Source organism: Scyliorhinus torazame, chromosome 12 (assembly GCF_047496885.1).
Source record: "Scyliorhinus torazame isolate Kashiwa2021f chromosome 12, sScyTor2.1, whole genome shotgun sequence".
NCBI classification, from domain to species: Eukaryota; Metazoa; Chordata; class Chondrichthyes; order Carcharhiniformes; family Scyliorhinidae; genus Scyliorhinus; species Scyliorhinus torazame.
This window is the reverse complement of record NC_092718.1, coordinates 92,297,470-92,323,794: the sequence shown is the minus strand read 5'-3', so window position 1 is coordinate 92,323,794 and position 26,325 is coordinate 92,297,470. Positions and strand designations below refer to the sequence as shown.

The 26,325-nt window shown below is 47.3% G+C and overlaps 2 protein-coding genes across 2 annotated transcripts in view; both read left to right on the top strand.

The window, feature by feature from the left end:
• The window catches only part of LOC140386556 (mitochondrial import receptor subunit TOM40 homolog), a 117,533-nt gene extending 111,494 nt beyond the window's left edge, over positions 1 to 6,039 (top strand). Inside the window, exon 9 of the mRNA XM_072468977.1 lies at positions 3,495 to 6,039. Within this exon, the coding sequence (XP_072325078.1) occupies positions 3,495 to 3,634 (140 nt within the window). The 3' untranslated portion in view covers positions 3,635 to 6,039. The remainder of the gene's footprint in view (positions 1 to 3,494) is intronic.
• Positions 6,040 to 24,536: 18,497 nt separating this feature from the next.
• Positions 24,537 to 26,325, top strand: part of LOC140387085 (uncharacterized) — a 126,949-nt gene continuing 125,160 nt past the window's right edge. Inside the window, exon 1 of the mRNA XM_072470094.1 lies at positions 24,537 to 24,562. Coding sequence (XP_072326195.1) covers positions 24,552 to 24,562 — 11 coding nt within the window. The 5' untranslated portion in view covers positions 24,537 to 24,551. The remainder of the gene's footprint in view (positions 24,563 to 26,325) is intronic.

Genomic DNA, 26,325 nt, shown 5'->3' with positions numbered 1-26,325 from the left:
AGGCAGTACAGAGGAGGTTTACTAGGATGCCGAGGAGGTCACAAAGATGATTGATGCGGGTAGGGCAGTGGATGTTGTCTATATGGACTTCAGTAAGGCCTTTGACAAGGTCCTTCATGGTAGACTAGTACAAAAGGTGAAGTCACACGGGATCAGGGGTGAACTGGCAAGGTGGATACAGAACTGGCTAGGTCATAGAAGGCAGAGAGTAGCAATGGAAGGATGCTTTTCTAATTGGAGGGCTGTGACCAGTGGTGTTCCGCAGGGATCAGTGCTGGGACCTTTGCTCTTTGTAGTATATATAAATGATTTGGAGGAAAATGTAACTGGTCTGATTAGTAAGTTTGCAGACGACACAAAGGTTAGTGGAATTGCGGATAGCGATGAGGACTGTCAGAGGATACATCAGGATTGAGATTGTTTGGAGACTTGGGCGGAGAGATGGCAGATGGAGTTTAATCCGGACAAATGTGAGGTAATGCATTTTGGAAGGTCTAATGCAGGTAGGGAATATACAGTGAATGGTAGAACCCTCAAGAGTATTGAAAGTCAGAGAGATCTAGGTGTACAGGTCCACAGGTCATTGAAAGGGGCAACACAGGTGGAGAAGGTAGTCAAGAAGGCATACGGCATGCTTGCCTTCATTGGCCGGGGCATTAAGTATAAGAATTGGCAAGTCAAGTTGCAGCTGTATAGAACCTTAGTTAGGCCACACTTGGAGTATAGTGTTCAATTCTGGTCGCCACACTACCAGAAGGATGTGGAGGCTTTAGAAAGGGTGCAGAAGAGATTTACCAGAATGTTGCCTGGTATGGAGGGCATTAGCTATGAGGAGCGGTTGAATAAACTCGGTTTGTTCTCACTGGAATGACGGAGGTTGAGGGGAGACCTGATAGAGGTCTACAAAATTATGAGGGGCATAGACAGAGTGGATAGTCAGAGGCTTTTCCCCAGGGTAGAGGGGTCAATTACTAGGGGGCATAGGTTTAAGGTGAGAGGGGCAAGGTTTAGAATAGATGTACGAGGCAAGTTTTTTACACAGAGGGTAGTGGGTGCCTGGAACTCGCTACCGGAGGAGGTAGTGGAAGCAGGGACGATAGTGACATTTAAGGGGCATCTTGACAAATACATGAATAGGATGGGAATAGAGGGATACGGACCCAGGAAGTGGAGAAGATTGTAGTTTAGTCGGGCAGCATGGTCGGCATGGGCTTGGAGGGCCGAAGGGCCTGTTCCTGTGCTGTACATTTCTTTGTTCTTTGTTGTTTCTTTGATGATCTCCGATATGGAGGGACTGCCACATGAGGAAAGATTAAACAGTTTGGGTCCTTGGAATTTAGAAAAATGAGAGGTGATATGATTGAAACATTTACAATTCTTAGGGGTCAGACAGGGTAAATGTTGGGAGGGTATTTCCACTCATGGGAGAGTGTAGGACCAGAGGGCATCGCCGCAGAATAAGGGGATGCTCATTGAAGACGGATTTGAGGAAGAATTTCTTCTTTCAAAAAGCAGTGATTATTTAGAATTCTTTACCCCGGGAAGCTGTGGAGGCCGAGTCCTTGAACATTTTAAAGACTGAGATCAGTATTTAATCAGTCGAGGAATTAAGGTTACGGACATAAGATAGGAAAGTAGACTTAGTGTTAGATCAGCCATGATCTTATTAAATGGTGGAGCAGGCTTGAAGGGTTGAATAGCCTGACTCCTGTTCCTATTTCTTATGGGTATTACACTGTTTGTTTTGGGGGGCCTGTGTACAAATAGCTGCTATGTTCTACACCACGACAGAAATTACGCTTAAAGAACTTCATTGACTGTAAAGCATTTGAGATATCCTATGGTTGTGAAGGGTGCGATAGAATGCAGGAATTTCATTGAGTTGTGGCTGTGGTAGGACATAGAACAAGCGGCATCTGTTTAAACAGAGCCTCTGTGAACTACAGCAAACTGGGCCCAGGACTAAAATTAAATCAAAGTCTCCTGACAACAAAGTAGTTGGCGGATAGTTAACTATAGCAAAGTCTCCTGACAATGCAGTGAGTGGAGAATAGTTAACTACAACAAGGTCTCCTGACAATGCAGTGAGTGGAGGATAGTTAACTACATCAAAGTCTCCTGAAATTCAGCGAGTGGAGGATAGTTAACTACAACAAAGTCTCCTGACAATGCAGTGAGTGGAGAATAGTTAACTACAGCAAAGTCTCCTGAAATTCAACGAGTGGAGAATAGTTAACTACAACAAAGTCTCCTGACAATGCAGTGAATGGAGGATAGTTAACTACAACAAGGTCTCCTGACAATGCAGTGAGTGGAGGATAGTTAACTACAACAAAGTCTCCTGACAATGCAGCGAGTGGAGAATAGTTAACTACAACAAAGTCTCCTGACAATGCAGTGAGTGGAGGATAGTTAACTACAACAAAGTCTCCTAACAATGCAGTAGAATCATAGAAATTATAGTGCTGAAGAAGGCCATTCGGCCCATTGTCTGCACCGGCTCTTGGGAAGAGCACCCAACTTAAGCCCTCAATTCTATCCTATCCCAGTAATGCCACCTAGCCTTTTGAACATTAAGGGGCAATTTAGCATAGCCAATCCATCTAACCTGCACATATTTGGACCATAGGAGGAAACCGGAGCACAGGGAGGAAACCCACACGGAGAATGTGCAAACTCCACACCGACAGTCACCCAAGGCCATAATTGAACCTAGATCCCTGGAGCTGTGAAGCAACAGTGAACAAAGAACAATACAGCACAGGAACAGGCCCTTTGGCCCTCCAAGCCTGTACCAGTCATGATACCAACCTTTGCCAAAAGCCCTCAACAATTCCTATTGCCGTATCCCTCTATAATGTGTCTACTTTCCACAACCTCCCCTGGCAATGTGTTCCAGGCACTCACCACCCTTTACGTAAAAACCCTGCCTCACACATCTCCCCTAAACTTTGCCCCACGGAACTGAAACCTATGGCCCCTGGTGACTGACCGCTCCACGCTGGGAAAGAGTGCCAGCCCATCCATTCTATCCATGCCCCTCATAATCTTGTAGACCTCTATCAGATCACCCCTCAACCTCCTTGTTTCTAATGGAAAAAGTCCGGTTCTATTCAGCCTCTCCATATAGCTAACACCCTCCAGACCAGGCAACATCCTGTAAACCTCCTTTGAACCCTCTCCAAAGACTCCACATCCTTCTGGTAGTGTGGTGACCAGAATTGTGCACAATATTCCAAGTGCGGCCTTACCAATGTTCTATACAGCTGTAGCATGACTTTTTATACTAGCCAGTGCTAACCACTGTGCCACCATGCCACCCAAGTAAGTGGAGGATAGTTCCAGAATACATATAACATGTGTAAATTCAGTCCTGGAGTTGTCTCCCAGCCTGATTGCCACGCTTTACTACCCAGTGATCTGTAGTTACAGACTGTGGAAATATGTTGAAGGATTGAACATGCTGTTTATCCTGTGCGTGTCTCTCTCTGCAGGGTCCGTAGACAGCAACTGGGTTGTTGGAGCGACTTTAGAGAAGAAGCTAGTTCCGTTACCTTTGACCTTAGCAATGGGAGCCTTCCTCAACCACAGGAAGAACAAGTTCCAGTGTGGTTTTGGCCTGACGATTGGTTAACCGGAAGGAGGGGGGAAGACTGTGGAAGAGCCACATCCATGGCATCGAGCAAAGGAAGACAAGTTTTTATTTTTACTGGAATGTACAGAGACCTTGATATCTTGGATCATTCACTGATGGTACAACACACGTCGCTACAACAGAGAGGAGGGGAGGGGGGATGTGAGGGATGATCAATTGGGGGCAAGAAGAAATGTGTGAATTTCCCTGACTGCAATGAGGCTGCGTTTGGAGTTGGTCGACACCCTGCCAACTTGGGGGGTCTGTCCTGAGGAGTGCCCTCGCCACCTCTCTCGCTCTGCTCACCCCCACGCACCTCAGCGGGGCTTTATCCCAAAGGGAACAGGCTGTGATCCAGCACGAAGACCTCTCTCTGATGTGTAAAGTTGTTAATGTCGTGTTGTCTTCCTCTCTTTCCCTCTCTGTCTTGTGTGTTTTCTCTCTCTCTCTCTCACACACTAAGTGTCTCTCTCTCGCTCCCTTTTGTGCACCCTCTCCCGCATGCCTGCCCTCTATCCTGCACGCCTGTCCCCCCTGCATGCCCCCCTTCTCTCACACGCCTGCCTCAACCAACCCCTTCCTCTCTCTCTCTCTCTCTCTGGGATGTGAGCTGCTGAGTACAAATTCAGCCTGTGACTGGAATTTAATCCTCCTATGGGAATTGTTCTGAACAGTCCGAGACAATCTCTTTAGTAACAGTGCAATGTTAAAACGGCTCTCTGCTCCTCCCTCCCCTCTCGGGACCGTGCTATCGTCTTTCCAAATCTTTGTTTTATTTCTTCCAGGGACAAGGAACGAGCTTGGGATCTGTTCTGATTGATCCCTAGGCAGAATCTTAAGTATGAATCTTTTATATGAAGGTGGCGCATTTTTTTTATTATTCATTGACGAGATGTGGGTGTCCAGGCCAGCATTTGTTGCCTTTGAGAAGGAGGCAACGAGTCACCTTGTTGAGCTGCTGCAGTCCGTGGAGGTGCTGTCACAGCGCCACACATCCCGGGGGGCGGGTGGAGATTTGTTTATTGCTGGTTAGCGAGTAACATCGAAATGCTAAATTGAAAGGGGTCTGAGCACGGATTATTCTATCTTCCTGGGGTTTGGAGGCACAGGACGAGGTCATTCAGCCCCTCGAGCCCCTTCCACCATTCTTGCAGATCACAATTCATTGTATCTAAGCTCCATTGTATCTACCTGCCTTGGTTCCATAATCCTCAACCACACCCCTCCATCCAACAAAAATCCATCAATCTCTGGGATCTTGATAACTTTGCTGGTGGGGAGAAAGTTCTGGATTCCCACTTTGTTTTTTATAAATTTAGAGTACCCAATTATTTTTTTTTCCAATTAAGGGGCAATTTAGTGTGACCAATCCACTTAACCTGCACATTTTGGGTTGTGGGGGTGAAACCCACGCAGACACGGGGAGAATGTGCAAACTCCACACAGATAGTGACCTGGAGCCGGGATCGAACCCTCAGGGCTGTATGCCACCCCCTGGACAGCCTGGCTCCAATTGTAAGATTCTGACCCTTTATTCTGGACTTTTCCCTCACCCAGAGAGAAAATAGTTTCTCTCTCTCGCCCCTATCGAATTCTTTAATCACTTTAAACCCTTCGATTAGTTCACCCCTGAATCTGTGCAGCAAGTAAATCCAGCCCCCTCCCCTCCCCTTTCGGTTTGGTTTACATTATCCCTCTTCACAGCTGTTATGGACTGTATCAGGCGAGGTGTTTGTGAGCTGGGGGGGGCAGGAGGCAGAAGATGAGATTCACAGTTGCTGGATTTTGTCCTCTTGTTCTCTCTCCCGCCACGCCACACATAGCCCTGACCCCAGGTCGGTGCAGCCTTTAGAACTTTGATTTCCCACATCCTCGTCCCAACGCCACTCCCCTCTGACTGCAAAGGCACGAGCTGGTCTTTGAAGATTCTCCACAGCAACGTGGGCTGAGGGAGAGTGGCGCGATGCCAGTCTGACGAGCAGGCCGCACTGACAGAAGGGAGAGAGAGGCGGTGAGCTGCTGAGGGATCGGAGCTGAGGTGGGGAGGGTTTAAGGAACTGTCTGCCTCTCCTGCTGGGAAGAGTTGGCAGTGAGCCATGGGCTCTTTTGGCACAGCCGAGAAGCGAGGGCTGTGTTCCCTTCACCTTCAGCCTTGCGTCCTGATTACTTCCTTTTGTAATCATACAGACTGTTAACTAGCCCTCGCTCATCGCGTTTGTGGCAGTCAGAGGCCCTCTGATGTGGGGGCAAGAGATTTAAACCCCTGGGGAAGAGATGTACAGAGTGTTTGATACTGTAAGTGAAAGGACACCGTGTAAATCATGTTTGATAACTTAAAACAAACAAACCTGTTTTTGCAAATGATGTTTTGCGTTGTACTGTGTTAATAAATGACATGGACAAGCCTCACTGCTGCCATTCTGTTTATCATCTTATCGAGCTGAGCCTGAAATGCCTCACGTGTTTGTATTGATCCTGCAATAGATTTTTCTGGGGTACGTTAATCTCAAACAATCGCACGCTCTTCCCACTTAACCCCCAGTGTCCCCGGTCAAATTCTCCTGGGACAAGTACAGCATGGGGTTAGATATAGAGTAAAGCTCTCTCTACACTGTCCCATCAAATACTCCCAGGACAGGTACAGCACGGGGTTATATACAGAGTAAAGCTCCCTGTACACTGTCCCCATCAAATACTCCCAGGACAGGTACAGCACGGGGCTAGATGCAGAGTAAAGTTCCCTCTGCACTGTTCCCATCGAACAGTCCCAGGACGGGTACAGTGTGGGGTTAGATACAGGGTAAAGCTCCCTCTATACTGGCCCCATCAAACACTCACAGGACGGGTATAGCATGGGGTTAGATACAGAATAAAGGTCTGTCTACACTGTCCCCATCAAACACTCCCGAGGGAAGGAATGTGCCCTCGGCCCTTCAAACCTGCTGCCCTGTTCAATAAGATGGCTGATCTTGTACCTCACTCCGCTTTCCCGAGTATATCACTTGGTGCCAATAAATATATCTCTGTCCTGAATAGAATAATAATCATACTCGGTAGCTCTCTGGGGGGAGAAAATGTCCAAAGATCCTCCGAGTGAAGTTATTTCTCAGTTCAAAATGGCTGTGCCCTTGCACCCTGAGAGTGTGACCCCTGAGATCAGAACTCTCCAGCCTGGTGATGGGGGAGAACGCAGTCAGGGGAAGGAAACAGCAACTTGGCATCAACCGTGTCAAAACCTCCTTGAATTTTATGCATAGAAGTGAGATCATCTCCTTCTTCTGAACTCCAGGGAATATCAACAAGTTCTACTCAACCTCTTATGGGATGGCCCTCTCTTCCCAGGAATCAGCCGAGTAAACCTTCATTAAATCCCCTGGGAGGCAAATAATTTCAGCTGCACAGCTCCCGGTTGCTGGTATAAACCAGGAATCCCCGTGCGCCTTCTCCAGCCTGGTGACTTGCTCCCGTTCTGTGGAACGAGGTGAATAATCTGAATCTCCACCCTGATTGTTAATCCGGGCGTGCGGAGGGTAATGAAGTTCCCAGATTCTTGATCCGGTTCTGTCAATGATCCGCATGTGGATACTTGATCTGGTTCCACGGAGAAAAGTGAATGATCATGATCTGGATCTCGTTCTTTGCCAGCAGCAGATTTCAACCTTGATGCTGGAATTACCCATAGGCCAACGGTGAAGTAACACGGTGGGGGCAGGGTGGAATGTTATGGCGTTACATCCCTTGGCAGTGGTTATTCTAGGATATTGCTGAAGGGTCGCACAGGGAACAAGGGAACCACTAATCATCTTCACATTGGGCTTGATCCTAAAAATTGCAAAGATCGGGGGAACTTATTTCTTCTGGGTGGGGAGAGTCCAGAATAAGAGGTAGGTTGGGGGGGGGGGGGTGCTGCAGAACCTTAAAATTTGTGCCATGATGTTCAGGGGTGATATCAGAAAACACTCCTCATAATGGGGAGTGAAAATATGGGACTCTTTTCTCCTACCCCCAATTGAGCTTTCACGGTTGAGATGGATGGAGTTTTGTTGGGTCAAGTTGATGTGGGATATGGAAAAACAAGGGTAAGATGTTGGTTGGTCATTGAAGGGTGGAACAGGCTCGAGTGGCTGAATGGCCTGTTCCTATCCTCTCAGATGTACCAATACTTTCAGGACAATTGAGCACTGGCCTTGCCGTTTCTCATTTTAGGTGGGAGGGGGGAGCAATCGTTTGTTTTGATTTTGGGTAGGGGGGCAATTAAACCTCGTTTTTTCTCCACCCCCTCCCAATAGTCCCCCAAAATAAATCTGCCTTTTTCCCTGTCCAACTCCAGTAAACTCACAGGACGGAGAGAGTGGCAGAGCCAGCTGGGTGTCTATAATAGGATATGGGGGGGGGGGAGGAAATGAGAGAGGCCTGTGAAAGAGGAAGATATCACTTGCCCAGACAGTAGCCTCAAATCAGGAAGGAACTATTCATCCAAATTCACTGCCATCTCGAAGGGTCAGTGACCTCTTGCACAGAGACAGCTCTCCCCTGAATGAGGTGCTGTCTGGTCCGGTCAGACCAGGGACAATCAATACAGAACAAAGTCTCGCAATAATCTCCCGGTCACCATCACAAACAGTGGAATCCAATAACAAGAAGATTCTCGACAGATCCCTTCTGAAATTCGGGATGTGCCAAAGTGCTTCACAGCCAATGAAATGCGCCTCCAGTGTTGTCACTAATTGTGTTACAGTGAGTGCAGCAGCCAAACTGTGCACAGCAAGATCCCACAGCATGTCATAATGACACATCAGTGGTGTTGGTTCCGGGGTAAATTCTGGCCTCGGGACAACGGGAAGGATACCAGCTCTTCTTCCAAAGAGCAGCTGCGGGATCTTTGCCCACAGGAGAGGGAAGTGGGCGGAGCTGTGGGGGGGGGGGGGGGGGGGGAATATTAGTTCAATGTCTCACGTGAACAAGAGAACACAGTGCAGCATTCCCTCAGTGCTGACCCTCTGACAGTGCGGCGCTCCCTCAGTACTGACCCTCTGACAGTGCAGCACTTCCTCAGCACTGACCCTCTGATTAGAACATAGAAAAATACAGCACAGAACAGGCCCTTCGGCCCACGATGTTGTGCCGAACCTTTGTTCTAGATTAATCATAGATTATCAGAGAATTTACAGTGCAGAAGGAGGCCACTCGGCCCCCCGAGTCTGCACCGGCTCCCGGAAAGAGCACCCCACCCAAAGCCAACACCTCCACCCAACACTAAGGGCAATTTTGGACACTAAGGGCAATTTATCATTGGCCAATTCACCTAACCTGCACATCTTTGGACTGTGGGAGGAAACCGGAGCACCCGGAGGAAACCCACGCGCACACGGGGAGGATGTGCAGACTCCGCACAGACAGTGACCCAAGCCAGAATCGAACCTGGGACCCTGGAGCTGTGAAACAATTGTGCTATCCACAATGCTACCGTGCTGCCCTTAAGAACAAATAAATCTACACTATATCATTTTGCCATAATCCATGTACCTATCCAATAGCTGCTTGAAGGTCCCTAATGTTTCCGACTCAACTAACTTCCACAGACAGTGCATTCCATGCCCCCACTACTCTCTTGGTAAAGAACCTACCTCTGACATCCCCCCTATATCTTCCACCATTCACCTTAAATTTATGCCCCCTTGTAATGGTTTGTTCCACCCGGGGAAACAATCTCTGACTGTCTACTCTATCTTTCCCCTGATCATCTTATAAACCTCTATCAAGTCGCCCCTCATCCTTCTCCGTTCTAATGAGAAAAGGCCTAGCACCCTCAACCTTTCCTCGTAAGACCTACTCTCCATTCCAGGCAACATCCTGGTAAATCTCCTTTGCACCTTTTCCAAAGCTTCCACATCCTTCCTAAAATGAGGCGACCAGAACTGTACACAGTACTCCAAATGTGGCCTTACCAAAGTTTTGTACAGCTGCATCATCACCTCACGGCTCTTAAATTCAATCCCTCTGTTAATGAACTCTAGCACACCATAGGCCTTCTTCACAGCTCTATCCACTTGAGTGGCAACTTTCAAAGATGTATGAACATAGACCCCAAGATCTCTCTGCTCCTCCACATTGCCAAGAACTCTACCGTTAACCCTGTATTCCGCATTCATATTTGTCCTTCCAAAATGGACAACCTCACACTTTTCAGGGTTAAACTCCATCTGCCACTTCTCAGCCCAGCTCTGCATCCTATCTATGTCTCTTTGCAGCCGACAACAGCCCTCCTCACTATCCACAACTCCACCAATCTTCGTATCGTCTGCAAATTTACTGACCCACCCTTCAACTCCCTCATCCAAGTCATTAATGAAAATCACAAACAGCAGAGGACCCAGAACTGATCCCTGCGGTACGCCACTGGTAACTGGGATTCAGGTTGAATATTTGCCATCCACCACGACTCTCTGACTTCTATCGGTTAGCCAGTTTGTTATCCAACTGGCCAAATTTCCCACTATCCCATGCCTCCTTACTTTCTGCATACGCCTACCATGGGGAACCTTATCAAATGCCTTACTAAAATCCATCTACTGCTTTACCTTCATCCACATGCTTGGTCACCTCCTCAAAGAATTCAATAAGACTTGTAAGGCAAGACCTACCCCTCACAAATCCGTGCTGACTATCCCTAATCAAGCAGTGTCTTTCCAGATGCTCAGAAATCCTATCCTTCAGTACCCTTTCCATGACTTTGCCTACCACCGAAGTAAGACTAACTGGCCTGTAATTCCTAGGGTTATCCCTAGTCCCTTTTTTGAACAGGGGCACGACATTCGCCACTCTCCAATCCCCTGGTACCACCCCTGTTGACAGTGAGGACGAAAAGATCATTGCCCACGGCTCTGCAATTTCATCTCTTGCTTCCCATAGAATCCTTGGATATATCCCGTCAGACCCGGGGGACTTGTCTATCCTCAAGTTTTTCAAAATGCCCAACACATCTTCCTTCCTAACAAGTATTTCCTCGAGCTTACCAGTCTGTTTCACACTGTCCTCTCCAACAATATGGCCCCTCTCATTTGTAAATACAGAAGAAAAGTACTCGTTCAAGACCTCTCCTATCTCTTCAGACTCAATACACAATCACCCGCTACTGTCCTTGATCGGACCTACCCTCGCTCTAGTCATTCTCATATTTCTCACATGTGTAAAAGGCCTTGGGGTTTCTTTGATCCTACCCGCCAAAGATTGTTCATGCCCGCTCTTAGCTCTCCTAATCCCTTTCTTCAGTTCCCTCCTGGCTATCTTGTATCCCTCCAACGCCCTGTCTGAACCTTGTTTCCTCAGCCTTACATAAGTCTCCTTTTTCCTCTTAACAAGACATTCAACCTCTCTTGTCAACCATGGTTCCCTCACTCGACCATCTCTTCCCTGCCTGACAGGGACATACATATCAAGGACACGTAGTACCTGTTCCTTGAACAAGTTCCACATTTCACCTGTGTCCTTCCCTGACAGCCTATGTTCCCAACTTATGCACTTCAATTCTTGTCTGACAACATCGTATTTACCCTTCCCCCAATTGTAAACCTTGCCCTGTTGCACGCACCTATCCCTCTCCATTACTAAAGTGAAAGTCACAGAATTGTGGTCACTATCTCCAAAATGCTCCCCACTAACAAATCTATCACTTGCCCTGGTTCATTACCAAGTACTAAATCCAATATTGCCCCTCCTCTGGTCGGACAATCTACATACTGTGTTAGAAAAGCTTCCTGGACACACTGCACAAACACCACCCCATCCAAACTATTTGATCTAAAGAGTTTCCACTCAATGTTTGAGAAGTTAAAGTCATCCATGACTACTACCCTGTGACTTCTGCACCTTTCCAAAATCTGTTTCCCAATCTGTTCCTCCACATCTCTGCTACTATTGGGGGGCCTATCGAAAACTCCGAACAAGGTGACTGCTCCTTTCCTATTTCTGACTTCAACCCATACTACCTCAGTAGGCTGATACTCCTCGAACTGCCTTTCTGCAGCTGTTATACTATCTTTAATTAAATTAACAATGCCGCCCCCCCCCCCACCTCTTTTACCACCCTCCCTAATCTTATTGAAACATCTATAACCAGGGACCTCCAACAACCATTTCTGCCCCTCTTCTATCCAAGTTTCCGTGATGGCCACCACATCGTAATCCCAAGAACCGATCCATGCCTTTAGTTCACCCACCTTATTCCTGATGCTTCTTGCGTTGAAGTATACACACTTCAACCCATCTCCGTGCCTGCAAGTACTCTCCTTTGTCAGTGTCCCTTCCCCACTGCCTCATTACACGCTTTGGCGTCCTGAATATCGGCTACCTTAGTTGCTGGATTACAAATCCGGTTCCCATTCCCCTGCAAAATTAGTTTAAACCCTCCCGAAGAGTACTAGAAAACCTCCCTCCCAGGATATTGGTGCCCCTCTGGTTCAGATGCAACCCGTCCTGCTTGTACAGGTCCCACCTTCCCCAGAATGCGCTCCAATTATCCAAATACCTGAAAGCCCTCCCTCCTACACCATTCCTGCAGCCACGTGTTCAGCTGCACTCTCCCTATTCCTAGCCTCGCTATCACGTGGCACCGGCAACAAACCAGAGATGACAATTCGGTCTGTCCTGGCTTTTAACTTCCAGCCTAACTCCCTAAACTCGTTTATTACCTCCACACCCCTTTTCCTACCTACGTCGTTGGTACCAATGTGCACCACGACTTCTGGCTGCTCCCCCTCCCCCTTAAGAATCCTGAAGACACGATCCGAGACATCCCTGACCCTGGCACCCGGGAGGCAACATACCTTCCGGGAGTCTCGCTCGCGACCACAGAATCTCCTATCTACTCCCCTAACCATTGAATCTCCTACAACTATTGCTTTTCTATTCTCCCCCCTTCCCTTCTGAGCCCCAGAGCCAGTCTCAGTACCAGAGACCTGGCCGCTAGGGCCTTCCCCCGGTAGGTCATCCCCCCACAACAGCATCCAAAACGGTATACTTGTTTTGAAGGGGAACGGCCACGAGGGATCCCTGCACTGTCTGCCTGTTTTTTTTTTTCCCCTGACTGTAGCCCAGCTATTCTTGTCCTGTACCTTGGGTGTGGTTACCTCCCTGTAACTCTTCTCTATCACCCCCTCTACCTCCCGGATGATCCGAAGTTCATCCAGCTTCAGCTCCAGTTCCCTAACACTGTCTTTGAGGAGCTGGAGTTGGGTGCACTTCCCGCAGGTATAGTCAGCGGGGATACCGGTGGTATCCCTCACCACCCACATCCTACAGGAGGAGCATGCAACTGGCCTAGCCTCCATCTCCTCTTATCTTACAGAATATAGCTGCCGTGTGGACCAACTGGATCTCCGCCCTCCGACTCTGCTCCCAGTCAGCTGCATTCTCTGTAAACTCCTGGCTCTCTTCTCACTCTTTGCGGAAATGTAGGAAACAAAATGAAAGGAGCACCTTACTCCCTCCTCACCTAACTCCTTCAGTCACCAAACTCTCACTATCGCACTCAAATGCACCAAATTCAGCACTCCCTCAGTCACCAAACTCTCACTATAGTACTCAAATGCACAAAATTCAGCACTCAGTGCAAACACAGTCTGCACTGTAGGGGATCACTTTTATACTGTGAATCTAGCCTCTGAAAATTGGCCTAATCCAATGAACTAATTCACAAGCTCCAGCTGCAAGTGCCTTCAAGTAGAAGCTTTGTTTAAAGCTGATTGAAAATTCACCTTCTTCTAAACCAAACAGCAACTTTTAAGTTAATTAACTAAATAAAAGAAAGACTAGACTTTAGATAAAAATTAAGCCTTATACGCCCTTGGTCACCAAACTCTCACTGTAGCATTCAAATGCACCAAATTCAGCACTCAGTGCAAAACTGATTGTGAAGCAGTCCCGCAGTACTGACCCCCTGACCATGCAGCACTCTCCCAGTACTGACCCTCAAACAAAGCAGTGCTCCCTCAGTATTAACCCTCTGTCAGTGCAGCGCTCCCTCCGTACTGACCCTCTGACAGTGCAGCACTCCCTCAATACTGACCCTCTGACAGTGCAGCATTCCCTCAGTACTGACCCTCTGACAGTGCAGCATTCCCTCAGTACTGACCCTCTGACAGTGCAGCACTCCCTCAGTGCTGACCCTCTGACAGTGCAGCACGCCCTCAGTGCTGACCCTCTGACAGTGCAGCACGCCCTCAGTACTCACCCTGGGACAGTGCAGCGCTCCCTCAGTACTGACCCTCTGACAGTGCAGCACTCCCTCAGTACTGAACCTCTGACAATGCAGCATTCCCTCAGTACTGGCCCTCTGACAGTGCAGCACTCCCTCAGTACTGACCCTCTGACAGTGCAGCACTCCCTCAGCACTGACCCTCTGACAGTGCAGCTCTCCCTCAGTACTGACCCTCTGACAGTGCAGCACTCCCTCAGTACTGACTCTCTGATAGTGCAGCACTCCCTCAGTACTGACCCTCTGACAGTGCAGCACTCCCTCAGTACTGACCCTCTGACGGTGCAGCACTCCCTCAGTACTGACCCTCTGACAGTGCAGCACTCCCGCAGTACTGACCCTCTGACAGTGCAGCACTCCCTCAGTTCTGACTCTCTGACAGTGCAGCACTCCCTCAGTACTGAGGGAGGAGGAAGGGTCTGACCAGACCTTATAAACTTGAGACATAATGTCTGCACTGCAGCCCACCCTGTTCCTGTAAGATCCTGTGCTGTGTGTGACTGCAGTTGTTGTTTTGTCAATTCAGGCTCTGTGAGCCTGTCCCAGCACGTCCAGCAGTGTTGATCACCAGCGAGTTGTTGATTCTTCGCTCTGTGTTTCGGTTTCCCATCCCTTTCTCCCCCACCCAGGAGCTGACATCTGAGCAGAAAAACAAGGAGCAGGATTGTCTGCTTTGCGGACAGTGCACTCATGGCGCGGATTTCCCGACGGTGTGGGGGTTCCAGAAAACCCATTGGCCGGCTGCTGGGACGGAGAATCCCGCTGCCGGGAGGGGCGCGCTGTAACAGAAAATGGGTGTGGCGAGGTGTAGGATCTCCGGCCAAGGACTTTCAACACCCGACGTGCTTCACAGCCAATGAAGTGCTCCGTATGAACGGTGGTCACCTGGCCACCAATCAGAGCACAGCAAGATCCCAAATGGGCCACGTAACTCGATTGTCCCTTTTTCCAGTGGTGTTGCATTGAGGAATAAATAGTGAATCCGGGTCGCGGGGGAGAACTCGCCATCACTCAGCACGCCCCTTCCACCGCACCCACCCCAGTTCCCTGACATCCTGCTCCCTACCCCGTTCTCCTTCCAGATGCTAGCTGTGGGATCACTAAATCCCACCCAAGAGGACAGGTGGGAGCTCTCATTCCGAAAGACTGCAACTTCAGCAGGACAGCGCCCTCCTCGCTATTGGCACTGGGAATTTTTCTCGTCCTGGGCTATCTGTTTGTGTCTCTGTAGAGGATCTCGAAGTTCTCACCTTCTGACCGAGAAAGAAAGAGAAATAAAATGTGTTTGTGGTAAAACCTTTTGTTGCCACAATGTGTGGGGTGCACTGAGGCCCACCACCTGATTGAGTTTGCCAATCGGTGCAGCGCTGGCCCAGTGTTCTGCTTTATCATCATGCCCACCAATAGCCGGGTCTGGGGCTAACCAAACTCACCACACAAAAGGAATCCCAGTTGCCCGAGCTGGGTTTGAACCCATGCTTCCAGTTCTCAGTGTCGAACCCACCCAGTACGACAGAGCCCACCCACAAACTGGAATCATTCATCGCAGAGATCTGCTTTGCTCATGGTTCTGCCTCCAAAACCCCCGGCCATCCGGCAGTCGGTCCTGATTACAGCCCTGTGCCTCCTGATCTGCTTTTCCCAGTTCCCCAATCCCTTCCAGCTGAGGCCTCGGTTCACTGAGAATGGGGTGTCCTGTAACCAACACACGGGCAGCACGGTAGCATGGTGGTTAGCACAATTGCTTCACAGCTCCAGGATCCCAGGTTCGATTCCCGGCTTGGGTTACTGTCTGTGCGGAGTCTGCACATCCTCCCCGTGTGTGCGTGGGTTTCCTCCGGGTGCTCTGGTTTCCTCCCACAGTCCAAAGATGTGCGGGTTAGGTGGATTGGCCATGCTAAATTGCCCTTAGTGTAGGGTGGGGTTACTGGGTTATGGGGATTAAGTGGGGTTACTGGGTTATGGGGATAGGGTGGAGGTTTGGACCTTGGGTAGGGTGCTCTTTCCAAGAGCCGGTGCAGATTCGATGGGCCGAATGGCCTCCTTCTGCACTGTAAATTCTATGTCTATGTCAATGAAGAGGAAGCATGAAAACCTGTGTGCCCACAGAAGAGACAAAGTAAACATTTACAGGCTCAGGTAAATCAACCAAAGGCTTCACCCCAAGACATACTGGGCTGGAGAGTAAGTTTGGGACATTGACTGCACACCATGACCATTTGGCCCAAGTATACTATGCCTTTCATTGCATTCTGTGCAAATCCAAAATCTCAACACGCCACTTCTCTTCCCGCTCCCAGAAATGTCCTCCAATTAGATATGGGGAAATGTGAAACCATTGTTTCCAGCCATTGTTCCCTAGTAACCAACTCCATCCTTCTCCCTGGCAACAGTTGGAGACAAAACCAGACCGTTCTCAAACTTGGTGTCACATTTGGCCACGTGATGAGTTTATGGCCTCATACTCATGACATCAGCCGATTTCACACCTGTCTCACCTCATTGGCTGCTGAAACACTCATCAGTGCCTTTATTACCTCTTGACTCGATTATTCCAACACTCTCCTGGCTGGTCTCCCACATTCTACCCTCCATTAAAAATCTCTGCTGCCTTAACTCACACCAACCCCCAATACATCATCATACTTTTGTTGCTCACCTGCTTTGGCTCTTGGTCAAACAACATCTCGATTTTAAAATTCTCAAGCTTGTTTTCAAATCCTCTCATTGTCTCACCCCTCCTGATTTCTGTAACCTCCTCCAGCCCCTACAAACCTCCCTATCTCTATCCTCCTCCAGCCCCGGCAACCCTCCCTATCTCTGTAACCTCGTCCAGCTCCTACAACCCTCCCTATCTCTGTAACCTCCTCCAGCCCCTACAACCCTCCCTATCTCTGTAACCTCCTCCAGCCCCTACAACCCTCTTTATTTTGGTAACCTTCAGCACCTACATCCACCCCATCTCTGTAACCTCCTCCAGTCTCCACCTCCAATCCCCACAACCCTCCCTATCTCTGTAACGTCCTCCAGCCCCTACAACCCTACCTATCTCTGTAACCTCCTCCAGCCCCTACAACCCTATCTCTGTAACCTCCTCCAACCCCTATAACCCTCACTATCTCTTTCCTCTCCTTCAACCCTCCCCATTTGTGTAACCTCCTCCAACCCCTACAACCCTCTTAATTTCTGTCACTTCCTCCAGTCCCGATATGCCCCCCCATCTCTGTAACCTCCTCCAGTCTCCACAACGCTACCTAGCTCTGCAACCTCCTCAGGTTCCTACAACCCTCCCTATCTATATAACCTCCTCCAGCACCTACAACCCTCCCTATTTCTGTAACCTCATCCAGCCCCAACAACCATCTTGATTTCTGTAACCTCCTGCAGCACCTACAATCCTCCCTATCTCTGTAACCCCCTCCAGCCCCTACAACCCTCCATATCTCTGTAACCTCCTCCAGTCACGACAACCCTTCCTATCTGTATAACCTCCACCAGCCCCTACAACCCGCGTCACAGTGGTTAGCATTGCCTCACAGCTCCAGGGTCCCAGGTGCAATTTTGGCCTCGGGTGACTGTCTATGTGGAGTTTGCACTTTCTCCCCATGTCTGCGTGGGTTTCCTCCGAGTGCTCCGGTTTCCTCCCATCGTCAAAAGATGTGCAGGTTAAGTTGATTGGCCATGCTAAATTGCCCCTTAGTGCCTGAAACGATTGGGTGGGGTTACTGGGTTACAGGGATAGGGTGGAAGCCTGGGCTTAAGTAGGGTGCTCTTTCCAAGGGCCAGTGCAGACTCAATAGGCCAAATGGCCTTCTTCTGCATTGTAAATTCTGTGATTCTATGAACCCTCCGAGATCTCTGTGCTCCTCCAATTCCAGCCTCTTCAGCATCCCCCGATTTCCATCACTCCACCATTGAAATGAAAAATGAAATGAAAATAGCTTATTGTCACAAGTAGGCTTCAAATGAAGTTCCTGTGAAAAGCTCCTAGTCGCCACATTCCAGCGCCTGTTCGGGGAGGCTGGTACGCTGTGCCTTCAGCTGCCTGGGGAGGGGGTGGCTAAGCTCTGGAATTCCCTCCTTAAACCTCTCGACCACTTTCTCTCTCTTCTCCCTCTCCTCCTTTAAAATGATACTTAAAACCTCCCTCTTTGGCCCAGCATTTGGTTGCCTGACCCTAATATCTGCTGATGTGGCTCGTGTTTGTGTTTGATAATCACTCCTGTGACTCTCCTCGGGATGTTCTATTACATTAGAGGCACCATGTAGATGCAAGTGGATGTTCAATTCTGTCCAACAGCCTCTCAAACCTCTTCAACATCCTGAAGGACTCTCACTGCCTGCAAGCGTTACGTGTGGTTTGATTCTGACGGGATGCCAGGGGTTAATGCTGAGCTGTCTGTATTTTTTTTGGCTGGTTATGTTGTTTTGGGAGAGGGAAATGCTGCAGTGTGCAATCATTGTGAGGGCAACGAATCAGCCACAGGTGACCACAAAACCATTTTCAAAAAAACACAGGAGCTGAGTATTATTTCAGGTCATTAACCAGGGACCCAGAACCACGTCAACAAACTCACATTGTGCCAAGAGCCCTTTTACCCAATTCACAACAGAAACGGTTAACTCTTTAAACCTGTCTCCCTAATTACAGAATACTGGGAATCAACACATAACTCGTGAAAATCCCATGGCAATATAACTCCCAGCTATCTCCAGTGAATGTGTTCTGAAGATCTGATTGGCTCGATGTCAAGTTGGATGATGTCAGCCTGTTACCAACAACCTCCCCTGGTTTTGCAAGTTCAAACTGCTCCCCCGAATTAAGCCTTTAATCATCCTGTTTATGTCTTTCTGATCACAACATACTGAAAGATTAATGTTCAAATATCGCAAATATTACAACATAAATATCCCAAATTCACTGGATAAATATATTTTTTTAAATCAGTGGATTAACATCCCAAATCTCACTGGGTAAATATTCCCAAATCTAATTTGAGCACATATCCCCAAATCTCACTGGTTAACTATTCTCAAATCTCATTATGCACATGTCCCCAAATGTCACTGAATAAATATCCTCAAATCTCACTGGATAAATATGCCCAAATCTCACGGGATAAATACCCCAAAATTGCACTGGATAAATATCCCCAAATCTCACTGTAAATATTCCAAATATCACTGTGTAAACATTACCAAATAGCACTGCATATGCATCCTCAAATCTCAATGGATAAATAACCGCAAATTGCACTGGGTAAATATTCACAAATCACACTGGATAAATATCCCCAAATTTCACTTTGTAAATATCCCCAAATCACGTTGAATAAATATCCAAAATTTCACAGGATAAATATCCCTAAATCGCACTGGATAAATATGCCCAAAGAGCACTGGATATGTATCACACTGGGTAAATATCCCCAAATTTCACTGGATAAATGTCCCCAAATTTAATTGAATAAATAATCTCAAATGTCACTGGATAGATATCCCAAATCTCACTCAGTAAATAGCCCCAAAATCACTCGCTAAGAATTCCGAAATCACACTGGATAAATATTCCCAAATTGCATTGAATAGTTTCCCAAATTGAACTGGATAAATACCGCCAAATCTCACTGGATAAATATCACCAAATCGCATTGGATAAATATCCCCAAATCTCACTGTATAAATAACTCCAAATTACACTGTTTAACTATCCTCAAATCGCACTGAATACATATCCCCAAATCTCACTGGATAAATATCTCAAATCTCACTGGATAAATACTCACAAATTGCACTGGATAAATAACTGCAAATCGTATTGGATATGTATCCCCAAATCATATTGGATAAATATCCCGAAATGGCACTGGATTAAAAAAAAAAAAATTCCACTGGATATGTATCCTCAAATCGTTCTGGATAAATATCCTCAGATCTCACTGGATAAATATCCCCAAATCTCAATCGATAAATATCTCCAAATCTCACTAGATAAATATCCCCAAATCTCACTCGATAAATATCCCTTAATCGCAATGGATAAACATGCTCAAATCTCACTGGATAAATACCTTGAATTGCACTGGGTAACAAACCCCTAATCACCCTGGGCAAAATCCCCAAATCTCACTATTTGAATGTCCCAAATCTCACTGGATGAATATCCCCAGATCTCACTGGATAAATATCCCCAAATCTCACTGGATTAATATCATCTAATCTCACTGGATTAATATCATCTAATCTCACTGGATTAATATCCACAAATCTCACTGTGGAAATATTCCAAATCTCACTGGATAAATTTCCCCAAATCCCATTGGATTAATATTGCCAAATCGCTCTGTGTAAATATTCTCAAATCTTACTGTGTGAATACCCTCGAATTGCATTGGATAAATATCCCCAAATAGCATTGGGTAAATATCCCAAATATCCCTGGATATAATACCCAAATCTTACGATTTAAATATCTTAAATCTCACTAGATAAATACTCCTAGATCTCACTGGATTAATATCCCCAAATCTCACTGTGCAAACCTCCCCAAATCCCCTGAACACATGTCCCCATATCTTACTGTATAAATATCCCCAAATAGCACTGGATAAATATCCCAAATACCACTGGATAAATAACCTCAAAAGTCATTGGATAAATATCCCAAATTTCACTCTATATATATATATATATATCCCAAAAATCACCCATTAATATCTCCAAATCTCACTGGGTAAATATCTCGAAATCCCACTACATAAATGTCCCCAAATCTCACTGTATAAATATTCCCAAATTTCACTGGGTAGATATTGTCAAATCTCACTGGATATATATCCTCAAATTTCATGATATGAATTATCCAAATCTCACTGTGTAAATATCACCAAATTGCCTCTAAAAATATTCTCAAATCGTACTGGATATGAATCCCGAATCCGACTGGATAAATATCCTTAACCCTCATGGCTAAATATCCCAAATCTCATTAGATTAATATCCCCAATTGTACTGGGTAAATATCCACAAATTGTCCTGAATGAATATTCCAAATTGCACTGGTTAAATATCCCCAAATCACACTGGATAAATATGCCCAAATGTCATTGGATAAAATACCCCAACATCACACTGGGTAAATATCCCAAAATTGCACTGTGGAAACATCCCCAAATTTTACTGGTTAGGTATCCCCAAATCTCACTGTGTAAATATCCACAAATTGCACTTGATAAATATTCATAAATTGGATGTATATCTCCAAATCTCACTGAATACATACTCCCAAATTTCCCTGAAATAATATCCCCAGATCTCACTGGATGAATATCCCCAAATCTCACTGTGCAAATATCCCCCAAATCTCACTGGATAAATATCCCTAATCCCACTGGATAAATACCCACAAAATACACTGGATAAGTATCCCTCAATTGCACTGGATAAGTAACCCAAAATTGCATTGGATGTGTATCCTCAAATCGCACTGAATAAATATCCTCAAATCTCACGGGATAAATATCCCTGGAAATATCCCTAAATCGGAATAGAAAATATCTCTTATGGAAAAATATCCTCATATCTCACTGGAGAAATATCCTAACTATCACTGGAAAAATATCCCTGAATCCCACTGAGTAAATATCCAGAAATCGCACCTGATAAATATCCTCACAACTCACCAGATGGGGCGGCATGCGGCGCAGTGGTTAGCACTGGGATTGCGGCGCTGAGGACCCAGGTTTGAATCCCGGCCCTGGGTCACTGTCCATGTGGAGTTTGCACATTCTCCTCATGTCTGCATGGGTTTCACCCCCATAACCCAAAGATGTGCAGGGTAGGTGGATTGGCCAAGCTAAATTGCCCCTTAATTGGAAAAAAAATAATTGGGTACTCTAAATTTAGAAAAAGGAAAAAATAAATAAATATTGTACATTTGATATAAATGCGCTAGCAAAATTAGGTCCAATATGGAAAACTCACTGGTGAAAGCTTCTGCATTAAAACAAAAAAATAATAAAATAAATAAAAAACTCACTAGATAAATATCCTTGAATTACACTGGATAAATATCCCCAAATAGCACTGGGTAACTATCCCCAATTGCCCTGGTAAAACTCCAAAATCTCACTGTGTAAATATCCAAAATCTCACTGGATAAATATCGCCAAATCGCACTGTATAAAGATCCCCAAATTCCACTGGATTAATATTCTTGAATTGCACTGGATAAATATTTTCAAATCGCATTGGGTAAATATCCAAAATCTGACTGGATAAATATCACCAGATCTCACTGGATTAATATCCCCAAATCTCACTGTGTAAACATCCCCAAATCTCACTGGCTACATATCCCCAAATCTGTATAAGAGTGTGTTTGCATGTGCGGGTGTGTGTGAGAGAGAGCGTTTACGTGTATGAAAGACAGATTGTCATGTGTATGAGTGTGAGAGCGTTTGTGAGATTATGCGTTGTGTTTGTGTGTGAGAATGTGTTTATGTATATGAGTGTGTGTGTTGTGTTTGTGTGTGAGTATGAGTATGAGTGTGTATGAGATTGTGTGTTGTGTTTGTGTGTAATAATCATAGAATTTACAGTGCAGAAGGAGGCCATTCGGCCCATCGAGTCTGCACCGGCTCTTGGAAAGAGCACCCTACCCAACATCCACACCGCCACCCTATCCCCATAACCCAGTAACCCCACCCAACACTAAGGGCAATTTTGGACACTTTGGGCAATTTTAGCATGGCCAATCCACCTAACCTGCACATCTTTTGACTGTGGGAGGAAACCAGAGCACCCGGAGGAAACCCACGCACATAAGGGGAGAATGTGCAGACTCCGCACAGACAGTAACCCAAGCCGGGAATCGAACCTGGGACCCTGGAGCTGTGAAGCAATTGTGCTATCCACAATGCTACCGTGCTATCCACAATGCTACCGTGTGTATGAGTGCCTGTGTGTAAATGTTACCCATTCCATGAGTTTACACAGTGACACATATGTATAGTTGATGCAGGACATGGGCCCAGAGTACTGCTATCTGTTGGCCGTTGCTCCACAGACCACCCTCTCTCTAAAAGACTGTAGAGATGGGAGCTGCTATTGCACCATTCAAGTGACTCAGGAAACACACAGTTGAATCATTGTCACAAGACTGTCTGCTTTTTCATTTGTGATCAGCACTGTCTGGTCTCACCTTCCTCTTCTATTCCAGTCAGTGAGGCCAACCTCGCCACACTGAGTCTGGGGCCCCAGGCAGCTGAAGACTGAAGGCACTTACCCAATGGGGGAGCAAAGTTAATGGGGGATGGGCAGGATTCAGGAATTGGGGTGTCTTCCAGCATCCACAGTCTTTTGGTGGAGAAAGTTCCAGATTTCCACTCCCCTTTATGTAAAGAAGTGCTTCCTGCCATCATCCCTGAATATCCGAGCTTTGCACTTTGAGTCTGCAGCCACAGAGAGATGTGGAGAGGGACAAAGTGTCAGCAAAAGCAGCAAGGTCAAAGGAGCAATTAACAGACACGGGGATTTACACTGCTCTGACAGTACACGAGTTAATAATCCAATCTGTTTCCTGCCTGTAATCTACTTGCTGCAAAGGGTCTTAACGTTGATCGATTAACCCAGTTCTGGTTATGGTCTGCCATCAATGGTCATCATCGGCACCCTTTCAAAATGACAGCCTGATCTCTGAGTTCATCTCCCCAATACTAAAACAAAATCTAAGGCGTGATTTGTGTAAAAAGTTTCAAAGTGTGGTAGCGAGTGGGAACTTCTGTGAGCTCCCGGCGCTCGGCCTAGCGAGACCGTCACTGCAATACAACGTTAATTGGCCCACTTAAAGAGGTCCCACAGGCTTCATGCCACAAATTAAGGCTCACCAGACAATTTGCTGGGACCACACTCGCCAGCCCCCCCCACTAACAAGGTAGAGCAGCACATAAACTGCTCTTGTACATCCAACCCCACTCAGCCTGCAGCCATGGTGCTGAGACGACCAGCCCCACAGTTTGGGGATGCAGACCTGAGGAGGCTCCGATAGGCGGTCATGACAAGGAGGGATGTCCTGTTCCCCCGAACGTCCTGGAGAGCCAACCACAGGGTAGCCAGTGCCGCTTGGGAGGAAGTGGCAGTGGCCGTCAGCTCGGGCAGCATCACTAGGAGGACCGGCACCCAGCGCCGCAAGAGGATAACGACGTACACCGGGTGAATTGACACTGCGCCCCCATCACGTGATTTTACCTGGCGTCGTCCCTGCCCAGCACCGCGCCGTGCCCTGGCCCATCCCATGCCGCCTCCTCCCCAAATCCCTCCCTGAAACCTTATTCGCCTCCCCCACACAAACAACCCACCACTCCAAATCCCTCCCTGAAACTTTATTTGCCTCCCCCACACAAACCACCAACCCCCAAAACCCCTCTCCAACCATCTCCCCGCTCCAAACCTCCTCCCCCTCCGCCCGCGATGAACAACATGTGCGGCTAACAATGCCCTCTCTGTATCTCCGCAGCAGAAGTTGTTCCACAACCGTCGGGCGAGGGTCCAGACTGGCGGCAGCCTGCTGAATCTCAGAATCCTCACCACCTTCGAGGAAAGGGCCCTGGAGGTGACGGGGGTGGCCAAGGACAGAGTGGTCACCAACGTGGAGATTGGTACATGGAGCAGAGGTGAGGATCCACTGGGCCCCTCCCAGATGGATGGTCACACGTGAGCTGTTATTGCCATACTGAATGACCCATCCCTCCCACTGACCACATGTCCATTCTCCCGTAGGACCTCCAGCCGATGGCACCGGCCCATCCGGGGTAGTCACCCCCCCACCCCAAGTTTCCCAGGAGAACACCTCGGAAGGCGAATGTTGTTCCCCTGTTCAAGAAAGGGAATAGGGAAATCCCTGGGAATTACAGGCCAGTGAGTCTTAGGTCTCTGGTGAGCAAAATACTGGAAAGGAGTCTGAAAGATAGGATTTATGATTATTTAGAAAACATAGTTTGATTAAAAATAGTCAGCATGGCTTTGTGAAGGGCAGGTTATGCCTCACAAGCCTCATTGACTTCTTTGAGGATGTGAAGAGACACATTGATGAAGGTCGGGCAGTGGATGTGGTGTATATGGATTTCAGTAAGGCATTTGATAAGGTTCCCCATGGTAGGCTCATTCAGAAAACCAGGGGGCATGGGATACAGGGAAATTTGGCTGCCTGGATACAGAATTGGCTGGCCGAAAGAAGACAGCGAATGGTAGTGGATGGAAAGTATTCTGCCTGGAGGTCGGTGACCAGTGGTGTGCCGCAGGGATTTGTTCTGGGACCTCTGCCCTTTGTGGTTTTTACAAATGGCTTTGATGAGGAAATGGAAGGGTGGGTTAGTAAGTTTGCCGATGACACGAAGATTGGGAGAGTTGTAGATAGTGTTGAGGGCTGTTGTAGGTTCCAACAGGACATTGACAGGATGCAGAGCTGGGCTGAGAAGTGGCAGATGGAGTTCAACCTCGGTAAATGTGAAGTAATTCATTTTGGAAGGTCGAATTTGAATGCTGAATACAGGGTTAAAGGCAGGATTCTTGGAAGTGTGGAGGAACAGAGGGATCTTGAGGTTCACATACATAGATCCCTCAAAGTTGCCAATGTAGCCATCTAAGATGGCCACCTACGAAGGACCATGGGAATTATGGCCAACCCAGGACTCAGACAGATACAGAGTCTATGTGTATCTGAAACACAGGTAACCAGACCTGACCGAAACCCCCCGCTCGTTTGCATTTTAATGGCCCATTTTCCCAGGACAATAGAACTCCAATCAAACAACCTGTACAGCCACAGACTGATCGGCGCCACTCCCCTTACTCAGAAAGCAAAACTGCCAAGGTCAATGACCGCTAAGGACCCACCCAGCTACCAAGGCACCCGCCCATTTATTGGCCGAAATCGAAGACAGTGATCAGAGCCCTGTCGAACTATTGTGTCCAAGGTTAAGGAGCGCCCCAAAGAGCGTGAAATCCCAGAGGGATATAAGAGGTCACAGCCATGTGTTTTGTCTCTTTTGGATCCGGCCTGTGCCTACCCAATCGTAGCAGGAACAGCCAGCCAAGTTCAAGACCAACGATCGCTACCGGATGGATGAGCCCAGCAGAGACAGAGCTACTCTCTTTGAACCAGCCAAGTGAAATCCAGATAAAGGTCTTATCCATTTGCACAGTGCCGGTCGCCCTGAAGTTAAGTGTCTTATTGTAGCTGATAGGTGTAGTTTAACTCGTAGCAGATATTGTGTTTGCATGTCGAGATAACTCTTGTGTATGTAAATAAACCATCTTTTGAACTAATTAACTGGTTGTGTGGTCATTTGATCAATATAAGGGAAGGCTTGTGGTTCACCAACATTATTAATAGAGCAACACCACCCAGGTTGATAGGGTTGTTAAGAAGGCGTAT